The 15,497-nt window shown below is 40.9% G+C and overlaps 1 protein-coding gene across 1 annotated transcript in view; it reads right to left on the reverse strand.

Moving 5' to 3' along the window:
- Positions 1-4: 4 nt before the first annotated feature.
- LOC125481284 (huntingtin-like) overlaps positions 5-15,497 on the reverse strand; it is a gene marked incomplete at its 3' end in the record, with an annotated part of 23,811 nt that continues 8,318 nt past the window's right edge. Inside the window, exons 4-6 of the mRNA XM_048592638.1 lie at positions 14,585-14,747; positions 7,884-8,044; positions 5-188 (exon numbers count right to left, since the gene is read on the reverse strand). Coding sequence (XP_048448595.1) covers positions 5-188; positions 7,884-8,044; positions 14,585-14,747 — 508 coding nt within the window. The remainder of the gene's footprint in view (positions 189-7,883; positions 8,045-14,584; positions 14,748-15,497) is intronic.

Below are 15,497 nucleotides of genomic sequence, written 5' to 3' on the forward strand. Positions count from 1 at the left end.
TTCGCAAGCAAGTCAACAGCTGGTGATAGGGGCTGCCAGGGGTTGCCACCATTTCAAAGACTGACTGGAAGGCACGGCGATCTAGCTCCTCATCAATCTGTTTCCTGTAGAAGTCCATTGCCAACAAGCAGAAGAGATTTATATCCACTTGTTCAGCCTTACCCATTCGGCTGATAATGTGGGGGAGGCTGGATATGCAGTTAAGAAATAGTTTTGCTTTAACTATACTGTAATCTGAGGTTGTAGACATACTCACCAAGCCTGTGGGTTTGGTTACAAATGTTTTGTCACCCTGCTAGGTAACATCATCAGTGCACTTCGGTGAAGCGTCAGTGTTCTGACCCACTTGTTATTTATATGCCTCTGTTTGCTATAATATATGTCATATAAATAACAAGCAGGACAGAACACCAATGCTTCACCGGAGGTGCACCAACCACGTTACCTAGCAGGGTGACAAAATGTTTGTAACCAAGCCCACAGGGTCGGCAAGCATATCGACAACCTCATCCGCAACCCAAGTTACAAAGCTCTCGAATACTTTATATACTGTGGTCTGCTCTGTAATAACTGAGGATTATGATTGATTTACAGCATGTTTTCTGACCTTTCCAAATAACGTGCATCAAGTCAGCTACAATTCTATATTTAATCTCTAGCAGCACATTACTTTCCTTTAACCATTACATTCGTATTTCATAAAACATTCACAAGATCTCTGACAGCACATTAACTACTGCAACCTCCAGAATTCAAAAGCTTTGTGCATGATTGTAGTGAATTAGCCTTGCTTCACTGGGTAGCCCACTTCCGAATCAGAACATGGTGCATTCAAATCCCACACCAGAGATACAAGTCCACAACGTAAGCTCACACTTCACTGCAGTACTAAGGGGATGCTGCATTGCTGGAGGTACCAACCTGCTGAATCAGATATTAAATCAAGGCTCCATCTTCATTCTCAGGTGGCTGCAAAACATACCAAGACATTACTTTGAAAAGGGACGTTGGAATTCTTTATGGTGATTTGTGTGCATTTTTTTTTTTAGTTTGGATTTTAAACTACTGGTATATGGGTGTTTCATTTTGTGAAGGGGTTTAAAAATTAACTAGGTCAGTCTTTCTTGAACCATTATTTAAAGCCAGCATGTTTCAGACAGCAAGGCCTCCAAGAACATTAATGGAAGTCTGCACGTTTTTGTGGGGTTTTCAACAGGAAAGAAAAAACCCTTAAGCTATTAGATGGCAGAGATTCTTTGATGAACAAGTGTTTTCTAAAGTTAATTCAAAAGCTTTTGAATTCAGTTCGAAGGAGGCCTAACCGAAGGCAGATGCAAGTATAGTCTCTCCAACAAAGGACACTGTTAAGGGAATATGCTGCCTCAGCGAAACAGTTTAGTTTGTGGAACTTCCAGACCAGAAGTATTTGGTTAGAAGTCAGCATTCATTATTATTGCATAAGTAATAAAGCCTAAAATCTCACTGGTGTGAATATTCCATAGAAAAGACCTCACATATCAAAGGACCAGAACCAAGAGGATGTGATTAAATCAAACCTACAGATTTGACAAAGAAGGGCAATTTCCTTGGTTTTCGAGTAACTATAAAATGATAGTGTTGCAATACATGGGGCTTTGTTTACATGTCTTTTTGAAATGTTTCAAACTGCATTATATTTAGAGAACTTTGTTTTATTTTTATTTCTTTTGGCTAATAAACTGGTTTTATTATTGAAACAAAACCTATAGTCTTGCGTGCTTAATTTTAGTGCAAGACATAGAAAATAAGAGTAGGCCATTCAGCCCTTCCAGTCTGCTCCACCTCTTAGTATGATTAATTCAGTACTCTGTACCCCCTTTCTCCCCATACCCTTTGATCCCTTTATCCCCAAGAAATATATTTACCCCCTTCTTGAAAATATTCAATGTTTTGGCCTCAACCTCTTTCTGTGATAGAGAATTCCAGGCCCACCACTGTCGGAGTAAAGAAATTTCTCATCTTAGTTCTAAATGGCTTAAACCATATCCTTAGACTGTGACCCCTGGTTTTGGGCTCCTGTTTTATCAGGAACATCCTTCTTGCATTTACAATGTTTCATCCTGTTAGAATTTTGTAGGTTTCAATAAGATGACACCTAATTCTTCTAAATGCCACTGAATATAGCCCTAACTGATCCGGTCTCTCTTTATACATCAATCCTGCCATTCCAAGAATCAGTCTGGTAAACACGCATTGTACTGCCTCTACATCTAGAACATTCTTCTCAGAAATGGAAACCTCAACCACATACAATACTCCAGGTATGGTCTCACCAAGATCCTGTACAATTGCAGGAAGTTATCACTGTTCCTGTAGAGTCATACAGTATGGAAACAGACCCTTCAGTCCAATTCGTCCACCCCGATCAGAAGTCCTAATTGCCACCATTTGGCCCACACCCCTCTAAACCTTTCCTATCATATACATATCTAAGTGCCTTTTAAATGCTGTAATTGTACCCATCTCCACGACTTTCACTGGCAGCTTGTTCCATACACACATCATCCTCTGCATACTTGAATCTTCTCACTATAAAGGCCAACATACCATTTGAAGTCTTCACCAAATGCTGCACCTGCATGCTTACCTTCAGCATTAGGGTCTCACTATAGCTCCCCCTTTCCCAATCTAATCGCTAGTCAGATAATAATCTGCCTTTTTTGTTTTCACTGTTGCCAAGCATTCACCCATTCATTCAACTTGCCCAAATCACAATTAGTCATCTCTACACTCTCCTCGCTGCTCGGCTTCCACCTGGCTTTGTGTCATCTACAACTTGGAGATATTACGTTTCGATCCCTCATCTAAATCATCTATATTGTGAATAACTGAGGTCCAAGCACTGTTCCCTGTGGTAACTCATTAGTCAGTACCTGCCTCTCAAAAGACCCATTTCTTCCTACTCCGGTTCCTGTCTGCCAACCAGTTTTCTACATCGGTACATTACCCCAAATCGCAAGCACTTTATACTTTACATGCTAAACTCAGTCATACAGCATGGAAACAGACCCTTCGGTCCAACCAATCCATGCCGAACACAATCCCAAGCTAAACTAGTCCCTCTTGCATGCTCCTAGCCCATATCCCTCCAAACCTGTCCCATTCATGTATCTATCCAAATGTCTTTTAAATGTTGTAATTGTACCCACATCCACCACTTCCTCAGGAAATTCATTCCACACTCAAACCACCTTCTATAAAAAATTTGCATCTCGCATTTTAAAATCTCTCCTCTCACCTTGAAAATAGGCCCCCTTGACTTGAAATCCCCCATCCTAGGGAAAAGACAACTATACCATTAGCTCCATCTATACCTCTCATTGATTTCTCAACCTCTATCAAGTCACCTCTCAATCTCCTATTCTCCAGTGATAGTAGTCCCAGGCTATTCAGCCTTTCTTTATAACTCAAACCAACCATACCCAGCAACATCCTGGTAAATCTCTCCTGAACCCTCTCCAGCTTGATAATATCCTTCCTATAACTGAGCGACCAGGACTGGACACAGTCTTCCAGAAGAGGCCTTATCAATGTCTTGTACAACCTCAACATGACTTGCTAACTCATAGGGCTGAGCAATGACGGTATGTGCCAAACACCTTTTTAAACCACCTTGTCGAGATGTGATACAAACTTCAAAGAATTATGTACCTTCACTCCTAGGGCGCTCTGTTCTACAACACTACCCAAGACCCTACCATTAATTATATAAGCCCAACCCCTTGTTTGTTGTACCAAAATGCAATATCTCACATTTATCCAAATTGAACACCATCTGCCATTTTTCAGCCCATCGACCCATTTGATCCAGATCTCTTTGTAATCTTAGGGAACGTTCTTCACTGCCTACTATGTCGCAAACATACTAACCATACCTTCTATATTCTCATCCAAATCATTTCTATAAATGACAAACAACAGGACCCAGAACCGATCCCTGTGGAACACCATTGGTCACAGGTCTCCAGTCCAAAAAGCAACCCTTCACCATTACTGTCTCCTGCTATTCGCTCAGTTATTCAATGTTTACTGAAACTGCAAGTAAACCACATTTACTGCCTTCCCCATCCACTCTTCTAGTTACATTCTTGAAAAATTCTAATAAATCTGTCAAGCATGATTTTTCTTTTGTTAATCCATGCTGACTGTCTGATCCTGTCAGTTTCCAAATTCTCTGCTATTAAATCTTCGTGTAAAGGTCTCTAGCATTTTCCCCACTATTGATGCCACGCGAACGGGTCTATAATTCCCTTTCTCTTTTAAATGGTACAGTTACATTAGCTACCCTCCAATCCATAGGAACTGTTCCCGAGCCTATAGAATTTTGAAAGGTGACCACCTTTCATCCACTATTTCAAGGACCACTTCCTAAAGTACTCTGGAACGTCGATTATTGGATCCTGAGGTTTATTGACTTTTAATCCCATCAATTTCCTCAACACCGTTTCTCTACTAATACTTATTTCCTTCAGTTCCTCCCTCTTACTAACTAGACCCTGTTCCCCAAGTTTTCTGGGAAATTATTTATGTCCTCCTTTATGAAAATAAAACCAAGATATGTATTTAATTGGTCTGCAACTCTTTGCTCCCCATAATAACTTCATGTTTGACCTAAAGTTGTCTTCAGTAATCTTTCTCTCTACACATACCTGCAGAAGCTTGTATCATCAGTTCGTATGTTTCTCTTAAGCTTACTTTCATGCTCTGCTACTCCCCCCTGCCCCCAACTCCTTAATAAATCCCACTGTCTTGCTTTGCTGAAATCTAAACTGCTTCCAATCCTCAGGTCTGCTGCTTTTTGGATAATTTGTATGCCCCTTCCTTGGACTGCCATGGTTTAAAAAAATGTTTTATTAAGTCAGATTTCATTCTGGCATCCGACTTGTCCAGTGATAACATCAGCTGGGATCATGTGTGTCTTGGTCAATATGAATCTCTCAACCAGCATCATGAAAATAGATTCTCTACCTACTGACTCATTGCTATTTCAGGGAATTGGTACATGTCTCTTATTCAAGGTCAGGATGGGCATGTTCATTATTCTGGGATCTGGTGACTTTCATCAGATAGGCCAAATGGGCCGAGAAATGGCAGATAGATTGTAATTTAGATAAATGTGAGGTGTTGCATTTTGGAAAGGCAAATAAGGACAGGACTTGTACACTTAATGGTAAGGTCCTGCAGAGTGCTGCTGAATAAAGAGGGCTTGGGGTGCAGATTCATAGTTCCTTGGAAGTAGAGTTGCAGGTAGAGTAGAGGGTGGCATTTGGTATGTTTGACTTTATTGGTCAATGAATTGAGTATAGGAGTTGGGATGTCATGTTACGTCTGTACAAGTCATTAGTTAGGTCACTTTTGGAATACTGCGTTCAATTCTGGTCTCCATGCTATAGAAAAGATGTTGTGAAACTTAAAAGGGTTCAGAAAAGATTTACAAGAATATTGCTGTGATTGAAGGGTTTGAGCTGTAGGGAGAGGCTAAATATGCCAGGGCTACTTTCCCTGGAGCATCAGAGGCTGAAGGGTGACCTTATAGAGGTTTATAAAATCATGAGGGACATGGCCAGGGTGAAGTGCCAAGGGCTTTCCTCCAGGATAGGGGAGGCAAAAACTAGACGGCATACGTTTAAGGTGAGAGGGGAAAGATTTAAAAGGGACCCAAGGGGAACATTTTCATGCATAGGATGGTGCGTGTATAGAATGCGCTGTGAAAGTTGGTGGTGGAGGCTGGTACAATCACAACATTGAAAAGGCATCTGGATGTGTACATGAATAGGAAGAGTTTAGAGAGATATAGGCCAAATGCTGGCAAAGTGGGAGTAGATTAATTTAGGATATCTGTTTGGCATGGACAAGTTGGGTCTAAGGGTGTTTCCATGCTGTACATCTCTATGATGGGATTCTAGTGGACACATAGGTGACCAAATCTAGAGCCTCGAAGGTTCTGCTGCAAACAAGATAGGGTACCACAGACATTTGGAGTTTTAGATATGTTGCTGCAGCGCAAATTTCCTTTCATTACCAAGCAAGAAAGCAGTCTACCTTTTCAAGAGCAATTAGCTGCGTAACTGATGCCGGCCTTGCCAGAGTCCAATTAATTATTAAGAAAGGAGTTTAAATTTTAATTAATTTTCTTCTGTTTATCCCATTATGACAGAAAATACACTTCAAACATTATTTGCTGTCTATGAAGTATTTTGGAGCAGCCTGTTATGATACTCTTTCTTTCCAGCTGTATGAAATAAAATTACATAGATTGTACAAATTGAGGTTATTCAGCTGAACTAGTTTATGCCTCTTCCTAATCCAATGATCTCTTTCCACCCTGCCCTCCTTACTCCTCCATCCCAGCCTCACACCTGCATACATCAAACTTCCCTTCAATATGACAACATTCTCTGCTTCAACCAATTCATGTGGTCGAGTTGTAGACAGTGTGGAGGGCTGTTCTAGGTTACAAAGGGACATTGATAGAATGCAGAGCTGGGCTGAGAAGTCGCAGATGGAGTTTAACCCTGAAAAGTGTGAGGTGATTCATTTTGGAAGGACAAATTTGAAAGCAAAATACAGGGTTAACGGAAAGATTCTTGGCAGTGTGGAGGAGCAGAGGGATCTCGGGGTTCATGTCCACAGTTCCCTGAAAGATTCCACCCAGGTGGATAGAGTTGTTAAGAAGGCATATGGTGCATTAGCTTTCATTAATAGAGGGATCGAGTTCAAGAGCCGTGAAGTTATGCTCCAGCTATACAAAAGCCTGGGTCGGCCACATCTGGAGTATTGTGTCCAATTCTGGTCACCTCATTACAGGAAAGATGTGGAAGCATTGGAAAAGGTGCAGAGGATTTACCAGGATGTTGCCTGGAATGGAAGGAAGGTCTTACGAGGAAAGGTTGAGAGACCTAGGGCTTTTCTCTTTAGAACGACGAAGGATGAGAGGTGACTTGATAGAGGTGTACAAAATGATCAGGGGTATAGATAGTGTGGATAGCCAGAGATTTTTTCCTAGGGTGGAGGTAGCTATTACGAGGGGGCATAGTTTTAAAGTGAGTGGAGGTAGATATCGGGGAGATGTCAGAGGTAGGTTCTTTACTCAGAGTGGTAGGGGCGTGGAATGCATTGCCGGAGAGGGTAGTGGAGTCGGCCTCATTAGGGGCATTTAAGCGGCTATTAGATAGGCGTGTGGATGACAGCATAATGTAGGGGTGGAGGTCAGACAGACCTTAGGATTAGGGTAAAAGTTCAGCACAACATTATGGGCCGAAGGGTCTGTACTGTGCTGTACAGTTCTATGTTCTGTGCAGCAGTGAATCTACATTCTCACAGCTTTTGATATACAGAAATTCCTCCTAAATCCTTCATCTGGTGAGTTGATTGGACATCTGTTCATATTGTGCTCTGATTATGCACTGAAACCTCCTGCCGTGTGGTTCAGACTGGAGAATAGAAAAAAGGTTAAAACATACAAATAGAGTCTTTAGTGAGTGATCCCAACAGAAAGGTAACCTCTCTTGCAATCCCAGGACTTTCCAAATCGCTCTACATCTAATGAAATGGTTTTGAAGTGTAGTCACTGTTGCAATGTAGAAATGCCAGAAAGTTAAAAAAAAGCATTAAACAAACATTTTAGTCTGCGTGATAACTACACTAAAACGCCAATCGGACCATTAAAATATCTTTGGCCACCTCACAACATTTCAGCTTGTGCCCTTAGCAGTACCTGCAACTGTCCCGGGTAACGGTAGGTTCGAAAGAACACATATTATACACTAGCTTAACTCAATCACAATCTTGTCCAACTCTTGATTCGAGCACCTATAAGCCTGGCAATTATTAATAAAGGATACAGAGCTGAGATCCATGCACTGGTTGAAGCACTAACGAAAAAACAGGAGAGGCTCCACATTGCCATTGCTATTGGTGTTCGTTGTGTGAAGTTTGAAAGCGATAGCATTACCCAATCCCTCACCATGGAAGACTGCCCAGTATTGTGTAAAGTCTGAAACACCTGTGAAGGAAAGAACACAATATCTATTCAGAATATAATAGGTCCAATAGTTCCAGAGTTCAAGAAAGCTGACACGTATACCACCACAGAGGATGCGAGCAGTTTTGGTCATGCAGCCTCACAAAATTCCCCACCTCAGAGGCATCATGCTGAATTGTACAGGGCTCAAAAGGAGAAGATAGAGGAAATAACAAAAAAAAGGACATGCTTGCACTTGAAGCACTTTAGAGAAAGTTCAGCTGTGGGATGAAGAAATTACTTTGCGAAGAAAAACTGGGCACGTTGTGTCTATACTCATTGTAGTTCAGAAGAATGAGAAACACAGAAAACAAAGAGCTTCAGGGTAAACCCAGAGACAATGTTTTCTCTCATAGGGGAGTCCAACACTGGGGACACGGCTTAAAGCGATGGTCTCCTACCAAAGACAGAAATGAGGAGGAATTTCTTCTTTCAGAGGGTTATTAGTTTAGGGAATTCTGCTACAGTGACCTGTGGGATTCTAGATCACTAAAAAAGTGTTCAGGGCTGCATTAGACATGATTTTGATTGAAAAGGAAGACAAGGGACAGGATAATGATGAAGGTTTATATTATATTATTTAGGAACTTTGGTTCTAAAGTACAGGCAAAAAGAATTTTTGTTTTTACTGTGAACTCTTTTTTTTTCCAAAGATGGGTAAGAAACCTATTTTTAGCACTGGGTCAAAACAACATTTCCAAGATATCATGTGACTTAATCTTAATGATTAAACAAGCTACCTGGTGAGAGAATTGCACAAGTGATTATCAATTTGAGCTTTTACGGCAGAGAAAGAGCTCAAGACCAGAAGTGGTTTTAGTTCAGAAGAAAAGACAGACTAAAAGCGATCCAAGTAACTAGAAAAAGCTCTGATTTTTCCTTATAGTTCAGTGGAAAAAGTCACTGATTTATGTGCCTTGGGGGTCAGTTAGCTCAGTTGGTTGGATGCATGGCTTTTGTTGCGGAGGAGTCCCATCAACAGCAGTTTAAATTCCATACCAGCAGAGGTCACCATTAAGGCCTTGCCTTCTCAGCCTCACCCCCTCAACTGAGGTGTGTTAATAAGCTATTCTCATTAGAGAACGTCAAGTTTTCATAACAAGTCTGTGCTTATTCTAAGGGAAACAAATAGTGTTTGGAGCTACGGAATGGCAGGTTAAAATGATGAAGTACAGCGAACATCCTGCGTTACGTGAAGTCATGAACATACCAGGCACTCCAGACAAACACATCTGCAGGATGTGTCACTTGCACAAGCTTGAGCACCAGGTTTCGGAGCTTGAACAGCAGCTGAAGACACTGTTGTGCAGCCACAAGGCGGAGGACCACATGGACATAGGGAGGTTGTCACACTACAAATTAGAAGCGTAACAGGCAGAGGGGGAATGAATGACTACCAGACAGTACAAGAAAACCAGGCAGGTACTGCAGGACTCCCGAGTCTAATGTGCTTGCTAACGTGCTTTCTATTTCTGACACTGGTGAGGGCAACGGTACATCAGGGGCATGCAGCCAGAGCCAAGCCAGTGTCACAATAAACAACCGTGCTGGACTGTAGAGGAAAGAAAAGAATGGAAGAGCAATAGTTATAGGGGATTTCACAGTCAAACAGGGTGTTTCTGTCGCAGTAAATGTGACTCCAGGATGGTGTTTTACCTCCCCGGTGCTAGAGTCAAGGATGTCACGGAGCAACTGCAGAATACTCTTCTGAGGAGGGGGAGCAGCTGGAAATTGTGGTCCACATTGGTACCAATGACATAGATAGAAACAGGGATGAGGTCTTACAGGCCAATTTCAGAGAGTTAGCATAGGAGTTTAAAAAACAAGACCTCAAAAGCAGTAATCTCAAAATTACTCTCAATACAGCCAGCTACTGACCATAAGAACAAGAGAATTCAGCAACTGAATACACTGCTTAAGAACCTGGTGTAAGAGAGAGGGCATTAGATTCCTGACAAATTGAGGTTCTGGTGCAGGTGGGACCTGTACATGCTGGATCATTATACCTTAACGGGGTTGGGTCCCACAGTTTTGCAGGCAGATTTGCTTGTGCTGTTGGGGTGAGTTTAAACTAGTTGGCAGTGGGATGGGAGCCCGAGAGTAACTCAAATTGGAAGGAAGTAAAAATGGCAAAAGGATGTTATAAAAATGGTAGGAAGATTAAAATACAGGAGAACTCTCTCCTTAACTGTACTGTGGGTCTACCTACAGAACATAGACTGCAGCGGCTCATGAAAGCAGCTCAACACCACCTCTCATGGGCAACTTGGGATGGGCTATACATACTAGCTCAGTCTATTCACCCTATGAATGAATTTAATAAACAAAGAAATAAAACCAAACAGCAAGTATACTTTGAAAACGGAATGTCAAAAAGACAAAGTTGCATGCAGCATTGAAGCAAGGTAGGCAATCTAAAGTCACAAATAGAGATGTAGGAGAACGATCTAACTGCCATTACTGAAACATGGTTGCATGGTGACCAGGATTCAGAATTAAATATTCAAGGATATTTGACGCTTAGGAAGGGTAGACAAGAAGGAATGGGAGGTGGAGTTGGGCTAATAATAAGGGATGGGATTATTGAAGGAATTTCTCAGATAGGAAAAGCAATGTGTGAAATGTATTTGGATGAAACTAAGAAATAGAAGGAGTAGCAGACATTGGTCAGAGTTACTTATACACCACCACATAGTAGTGGCAGTGTGAGGTATGGAAATGAGAGAAGTATGTCGCACGGGCAACACAGTTATCATCAGTACATCCAATCTGCGTACAGACTGGGAAAATCAATGCATTGCCAAATTTGTGAAGGACATGTTTTTGGCATTTGAGGGTTTCTTTTTTATAGCAGCATGGTGAGGAGTGAATTGGAGGACACACTATTTTAGATCTAGTATTATGTAACGAAAGATCTTTGGACAGCACCTTCCAAACTGACAAGCACTTCCATATACAGCAAGGGCAGCAGATACATGGGAACATCACCACCTGCAAGTTCTCCTCTAAGCTACTCACCACATTGCCGTTCCTTCAGCGCCACTGGATCAAAATCCTGGAATTCGCTCCTTAATGGCATTGTGGGTCTACTTACAGCAAATGGACCGCAGTGGTTCAAGATGGCAGCTCACCACCTTCACAGCGGCAACTAGGGATGGGCAATAAGTACTGGCCAGCCAATGAAGCCTACGTCTCACAAGTGAATAAAAAAGGTCTAATCAACAATCTTGTTGTAAAAGAACCTTTAGGGATGACTGACCATGACATGATATATGTTGCATTAAAGTAAGGTAGTTCATTGTGAAGCAAGTATGTTAAATTGAACAAGGGAAATCATGAAGGCATGAAGCATGAATCGGTTGAGGTGGATTGAGAAAAATACATTGAAAAGCCTGACTGTATACAGGCAATGGATAGTCTTTAAAGAATTATTGCATGACTTATAGCATTCTGTCAAAGTACAAAAATACATGCAGTTTGTCAAATGTGGCTAACGAAGGAAGTCCAGGATTGCATAGGATCAAAAAAGACCCATAAATGTTGCCAGAAATACCTATAATTCTGAGGATTGGGAGTTTTTTCAAGTACAACAAAGGAAGAACAGGAAACTGAAGAGGAAAGGGAGAACAGAATATGAATATAATCTAGCAAACAACATAAAAATGAATTGTAAAGGCTTCAATAGGTACATAAAAAAGGAAATGCTTGGCTAAAATGAGTATGAGTCCACTACAGGCAGAGTCAGGAGAATTTTTCATGGGGAATATAGAGATATGGCTGTGAAGCTAAAATCATTACTTTATGTCGGTTTTTGCTGAGGCAGATACCAGGAATACCCAAAAGTAGAGATCCAAGTAGCTAGAGAGAATGAGAATTGAAGAAATTAGCATTAGTAAAAAGATTGTACTGTGAAATCAAGTGGGCTGAAGGATGATAAATCCTTAAGACCTGATGGTCCACATCCCAAAGTGTGGAAGGGGATAGTTATAGAGATGGTCAATGCATTGATGATCATCTTCCAAAATTCTATAGATTCAGGAATGATTCATGTAGATTGAAAGGTAGCAAATGTCACCCTATTATTTAAGAAGAGAACAAGTGAGAAAATAGTGAACTACAGACACATTAGCCTTACATCAGTAGTAGAGAAATGCTAGAATCCATTAAAGAGTGGGATAAATAAGCACCTAATTGATAATCTGAGTGGGCATTATCAGCATGGATTTGTGAATCGGAAATAATGTTTGATGAACTTCTCGGTTTTTTTTTTGAAGGTATTAGTAACAAAATTGATGAAGGATGGACGTAGCATACTTAGATTTTCAGAAGGCTTTTGATAAAGTCCCCCACAGGAGGCTGGTTAGAAAAAATTAAGCACATGGGATAGGAGGTAATGTACAGGCATGGATTAATGATTGGCTAACAAACAGAAAACAGCGAGTAGGAATAAGTGGGTGATTCTGCATTAGCAGGCTGAGACTAGTGGGGCCCCAACTGTCCACAATATATATCATTGATTTAGAGGTGGGGATCAAATGAAAATTTCCAAATTTGTGGACAATACAGAGCTAAGTGGGAATGTGAGTTGTAAGGCTTCGTCAATGGGCAAGAACACGGCAGATGGAAATAGAATATGAAAAAAGTGGGGTTTTGCACATTGGCAAGAAATAATAGAGCAGTTGAATATTATTATTTAAATGGACAGTGTGCAGAAAGCTGCAGTGCAGGGGGGATTCGGAAGACCTCATGCATAATCACATGAAGCTATCATACATGTTCGGCAGATAATAGGGACAACAAATCGAATATTGGTCTTTATTTCAAAAGGAAAGGAGTATAAAAGTAGAAAAGTCCTGCTACAACTACGCAAGGTACTAGTTAAACCACACCTAGGCTAAAGTGAGGGTCCCCTTATCGAAGGGAAGATATACTGACATTGCAGGCAGTCCAAAGAAAATTCACTAGGTGCTTCGAGCCATGGAGGGATTTTCTTATAAGAAGCGGTTGAGCAGGTTGGACTGAATGGCTTACTCCTGCTCTGACTTATGGCCAATCATCCAGCAGGTGGTAGTCCCATTTGAGTATCATAATGAAATGTTACGAATGCCTCATGAAATTAAAATGGCAGGTGACTTAGGCATTAGGAAATTGTAAACTAAAATATAACAGCATTTTTATTGTCCAGGATTAAGTGAAGATTTAGTTAAATTTTGCTGGACATGCCATAAATGTCAGGTATGCGGAAACACCAACCATCAATTAAACCTGCACCTTTAATTCCACCATCAGCTTTCAAAAAAGAAAAACGCTTAATAGCATTTTAATAGATTGTATAGGTCCCCTACCTGAAATCAAGAGTGGAAATCAGTATCTTATAATAATTATGGATGCTTAAAACAGATTTCCTGAGGCGGTGCCTTTTAACTCAATTTTTTTTTGATAAGACGTGGATTATCCAAAGAAAGACAGACAATCAGATCAAAGTTCAAATTTTATCTCATTTTAATCAAAGATATAACGAGCATTTTGGGAATAAAACAAGTAATATTTTCAGGTTATGATCCACAACCTCAAGTGCTAATGGAAGGAAAGTACCAAATTTTAAAGACAAGGATTAGAGCTTATTGTCAAAAATGTTCTAATGGGTGGGATAAAAGAACTTCCTTATTACTGTTGACCATTAGGGCTGATGTGAAAGAACCTCAAATTTATCAAAGAAACATTTGTAAAGCTCAGAGACCAGCTGGACAACCTGTTTGAGAAAAATTAACCATAGCTTGAGTTGGCAACATAGCATTTGAAAAGTACTTGACAATGCAACCTAGAGTAGGTAAAAAGGCCAAAGTTCAAAATGCTGTCACTGCAAACAAGGTTTACAAAGCCAGGCTTCACTTGGGAATTTGATTTGTCCAATACTTTGTTCAGTATTACCATTTGCTTGGATCATGACACAGGCAAGAAAATAGTGTTAAGTCCACAATCAGATGAACCATAATTTTATAGAATTGCAGCAGGCTAAGTGGCTAAAGCGGTCTAAGGCTGCTGCAATTCTTCTAATTTTATTTATCTCTTGAAAATCAGAGGCGAAGCAGCACACCTGTCCACCTGCTCTTTTCCTCCCAGAAGGACTTATAGCTCTGCAAAACTAGAGCATCGAACATTGAGGAATGTCTTAACAGAACAGATAACATGAACATGGACATTAGGAGACCTCCTTTGCAAGAAAAATATTAACATTTTCATGTGTTCTAAATTTTTAATAAGGTATTAAATGAAATACTTCTGTAATTTATACACAATTATTTTATGATACGCTATGCTATTCCATGGAAGACTTGTTTGGTCACCATACTGAACTGTTAAAGAGAATCCTGGCAGTAGTGAGGGAAAAAGGAATAAAAAGCATACTGATCAGGTAGATGAAGTAGGGCGAGAGGGGGCCTTTGTACAGCACTTAGACAGGCACAGACTAGATGGCTGAATAATTTGGTTCTACATTGCATAAGGAAGAAAAACCAATACCTTGTAAACCACTGTGGCCATGAATTGTGGATAGGGCTGCTGATTGGAAATAAATTCTCCAATAACTTTGTTCATCACGTCTTGAGGTGGGAAGAAGTCATCAAGGAACTGTGGAAGGATGCGTGCCACAACCCTTGCCTCACAAGGGAAGCCCCTCCTGATTCTAAAAACAGAGAGAGAGAGAGACAGAAATTCAACTTTATAAAATATTCATTTGTGGGATGTGAGCGTCATGGGACAGCAATAAATGCTGGGCTAGCCATAGTTGCCCTTGAGAAGGTGGTGGTGAGCTGCCTTGTTGAACCGCTGCAGTCCACCTGCTGTGGACTGACACACAATGCCATTAGGGAGGGAATTCCAGGATTTTGACCCATTGACAGTGAAGGAACGGCAGTATATTTCCAAGTCAGGATGGTGAGTGACTTGGAGGGGAACTTGAAGTTGGTGGTGTTCCCATGTATCTTCCACCCTTGCCCTTCAAAATGGACGCTGCTTTTGCTTTAGAAGATGCGGTCTGAGGATCTTTGCTGAATTGCTGCAATGCATCTGGTAGATGGTACACACTGCTGCTACTGAGTGTCAGTAGTGGAGGGGGTGAATGATTACCTCTAAGAATATACCAAAAAACCTGGACACACCCAAAATAAATGCCTGATTCTAAAATATTTTTCCAGTGAAATATCTGATCGTTCAGTATCTCAGATGCAGAAAAACCAAGTAAATTCAGCACATAATAGGAATCTTTTCCTAATTTGCCAGGTAGAACATTTTAACAATACATTAGCAACAGTACGAACTGCCGATGCTGGAGTCTAAATAACACAGTGTGGAGCTGGATGAACACAGCAGGCCAGGCAGCATCAGAGGAGCAGGAAAGCTGACGTTTCGGGTTGGGACCCTTCTTCAGAAAATT

Source organism: Rhincodon typus, unplaced genomic scaffold, assembly GCF_021869965.1.
Source record: "Rhincodon typus isolate 14 unplaced genomic scaffold, sRhiTyp1.1 hic_rhity00001597, whole genome shotgun sequence".
NCBI classification, from domain to species: Eukaryota; Metazoa; Chordata; class Chondrichthyes; order Orectolobiformes; family Rhincodontidae; genus Rhincodon; species Rhincodon typus.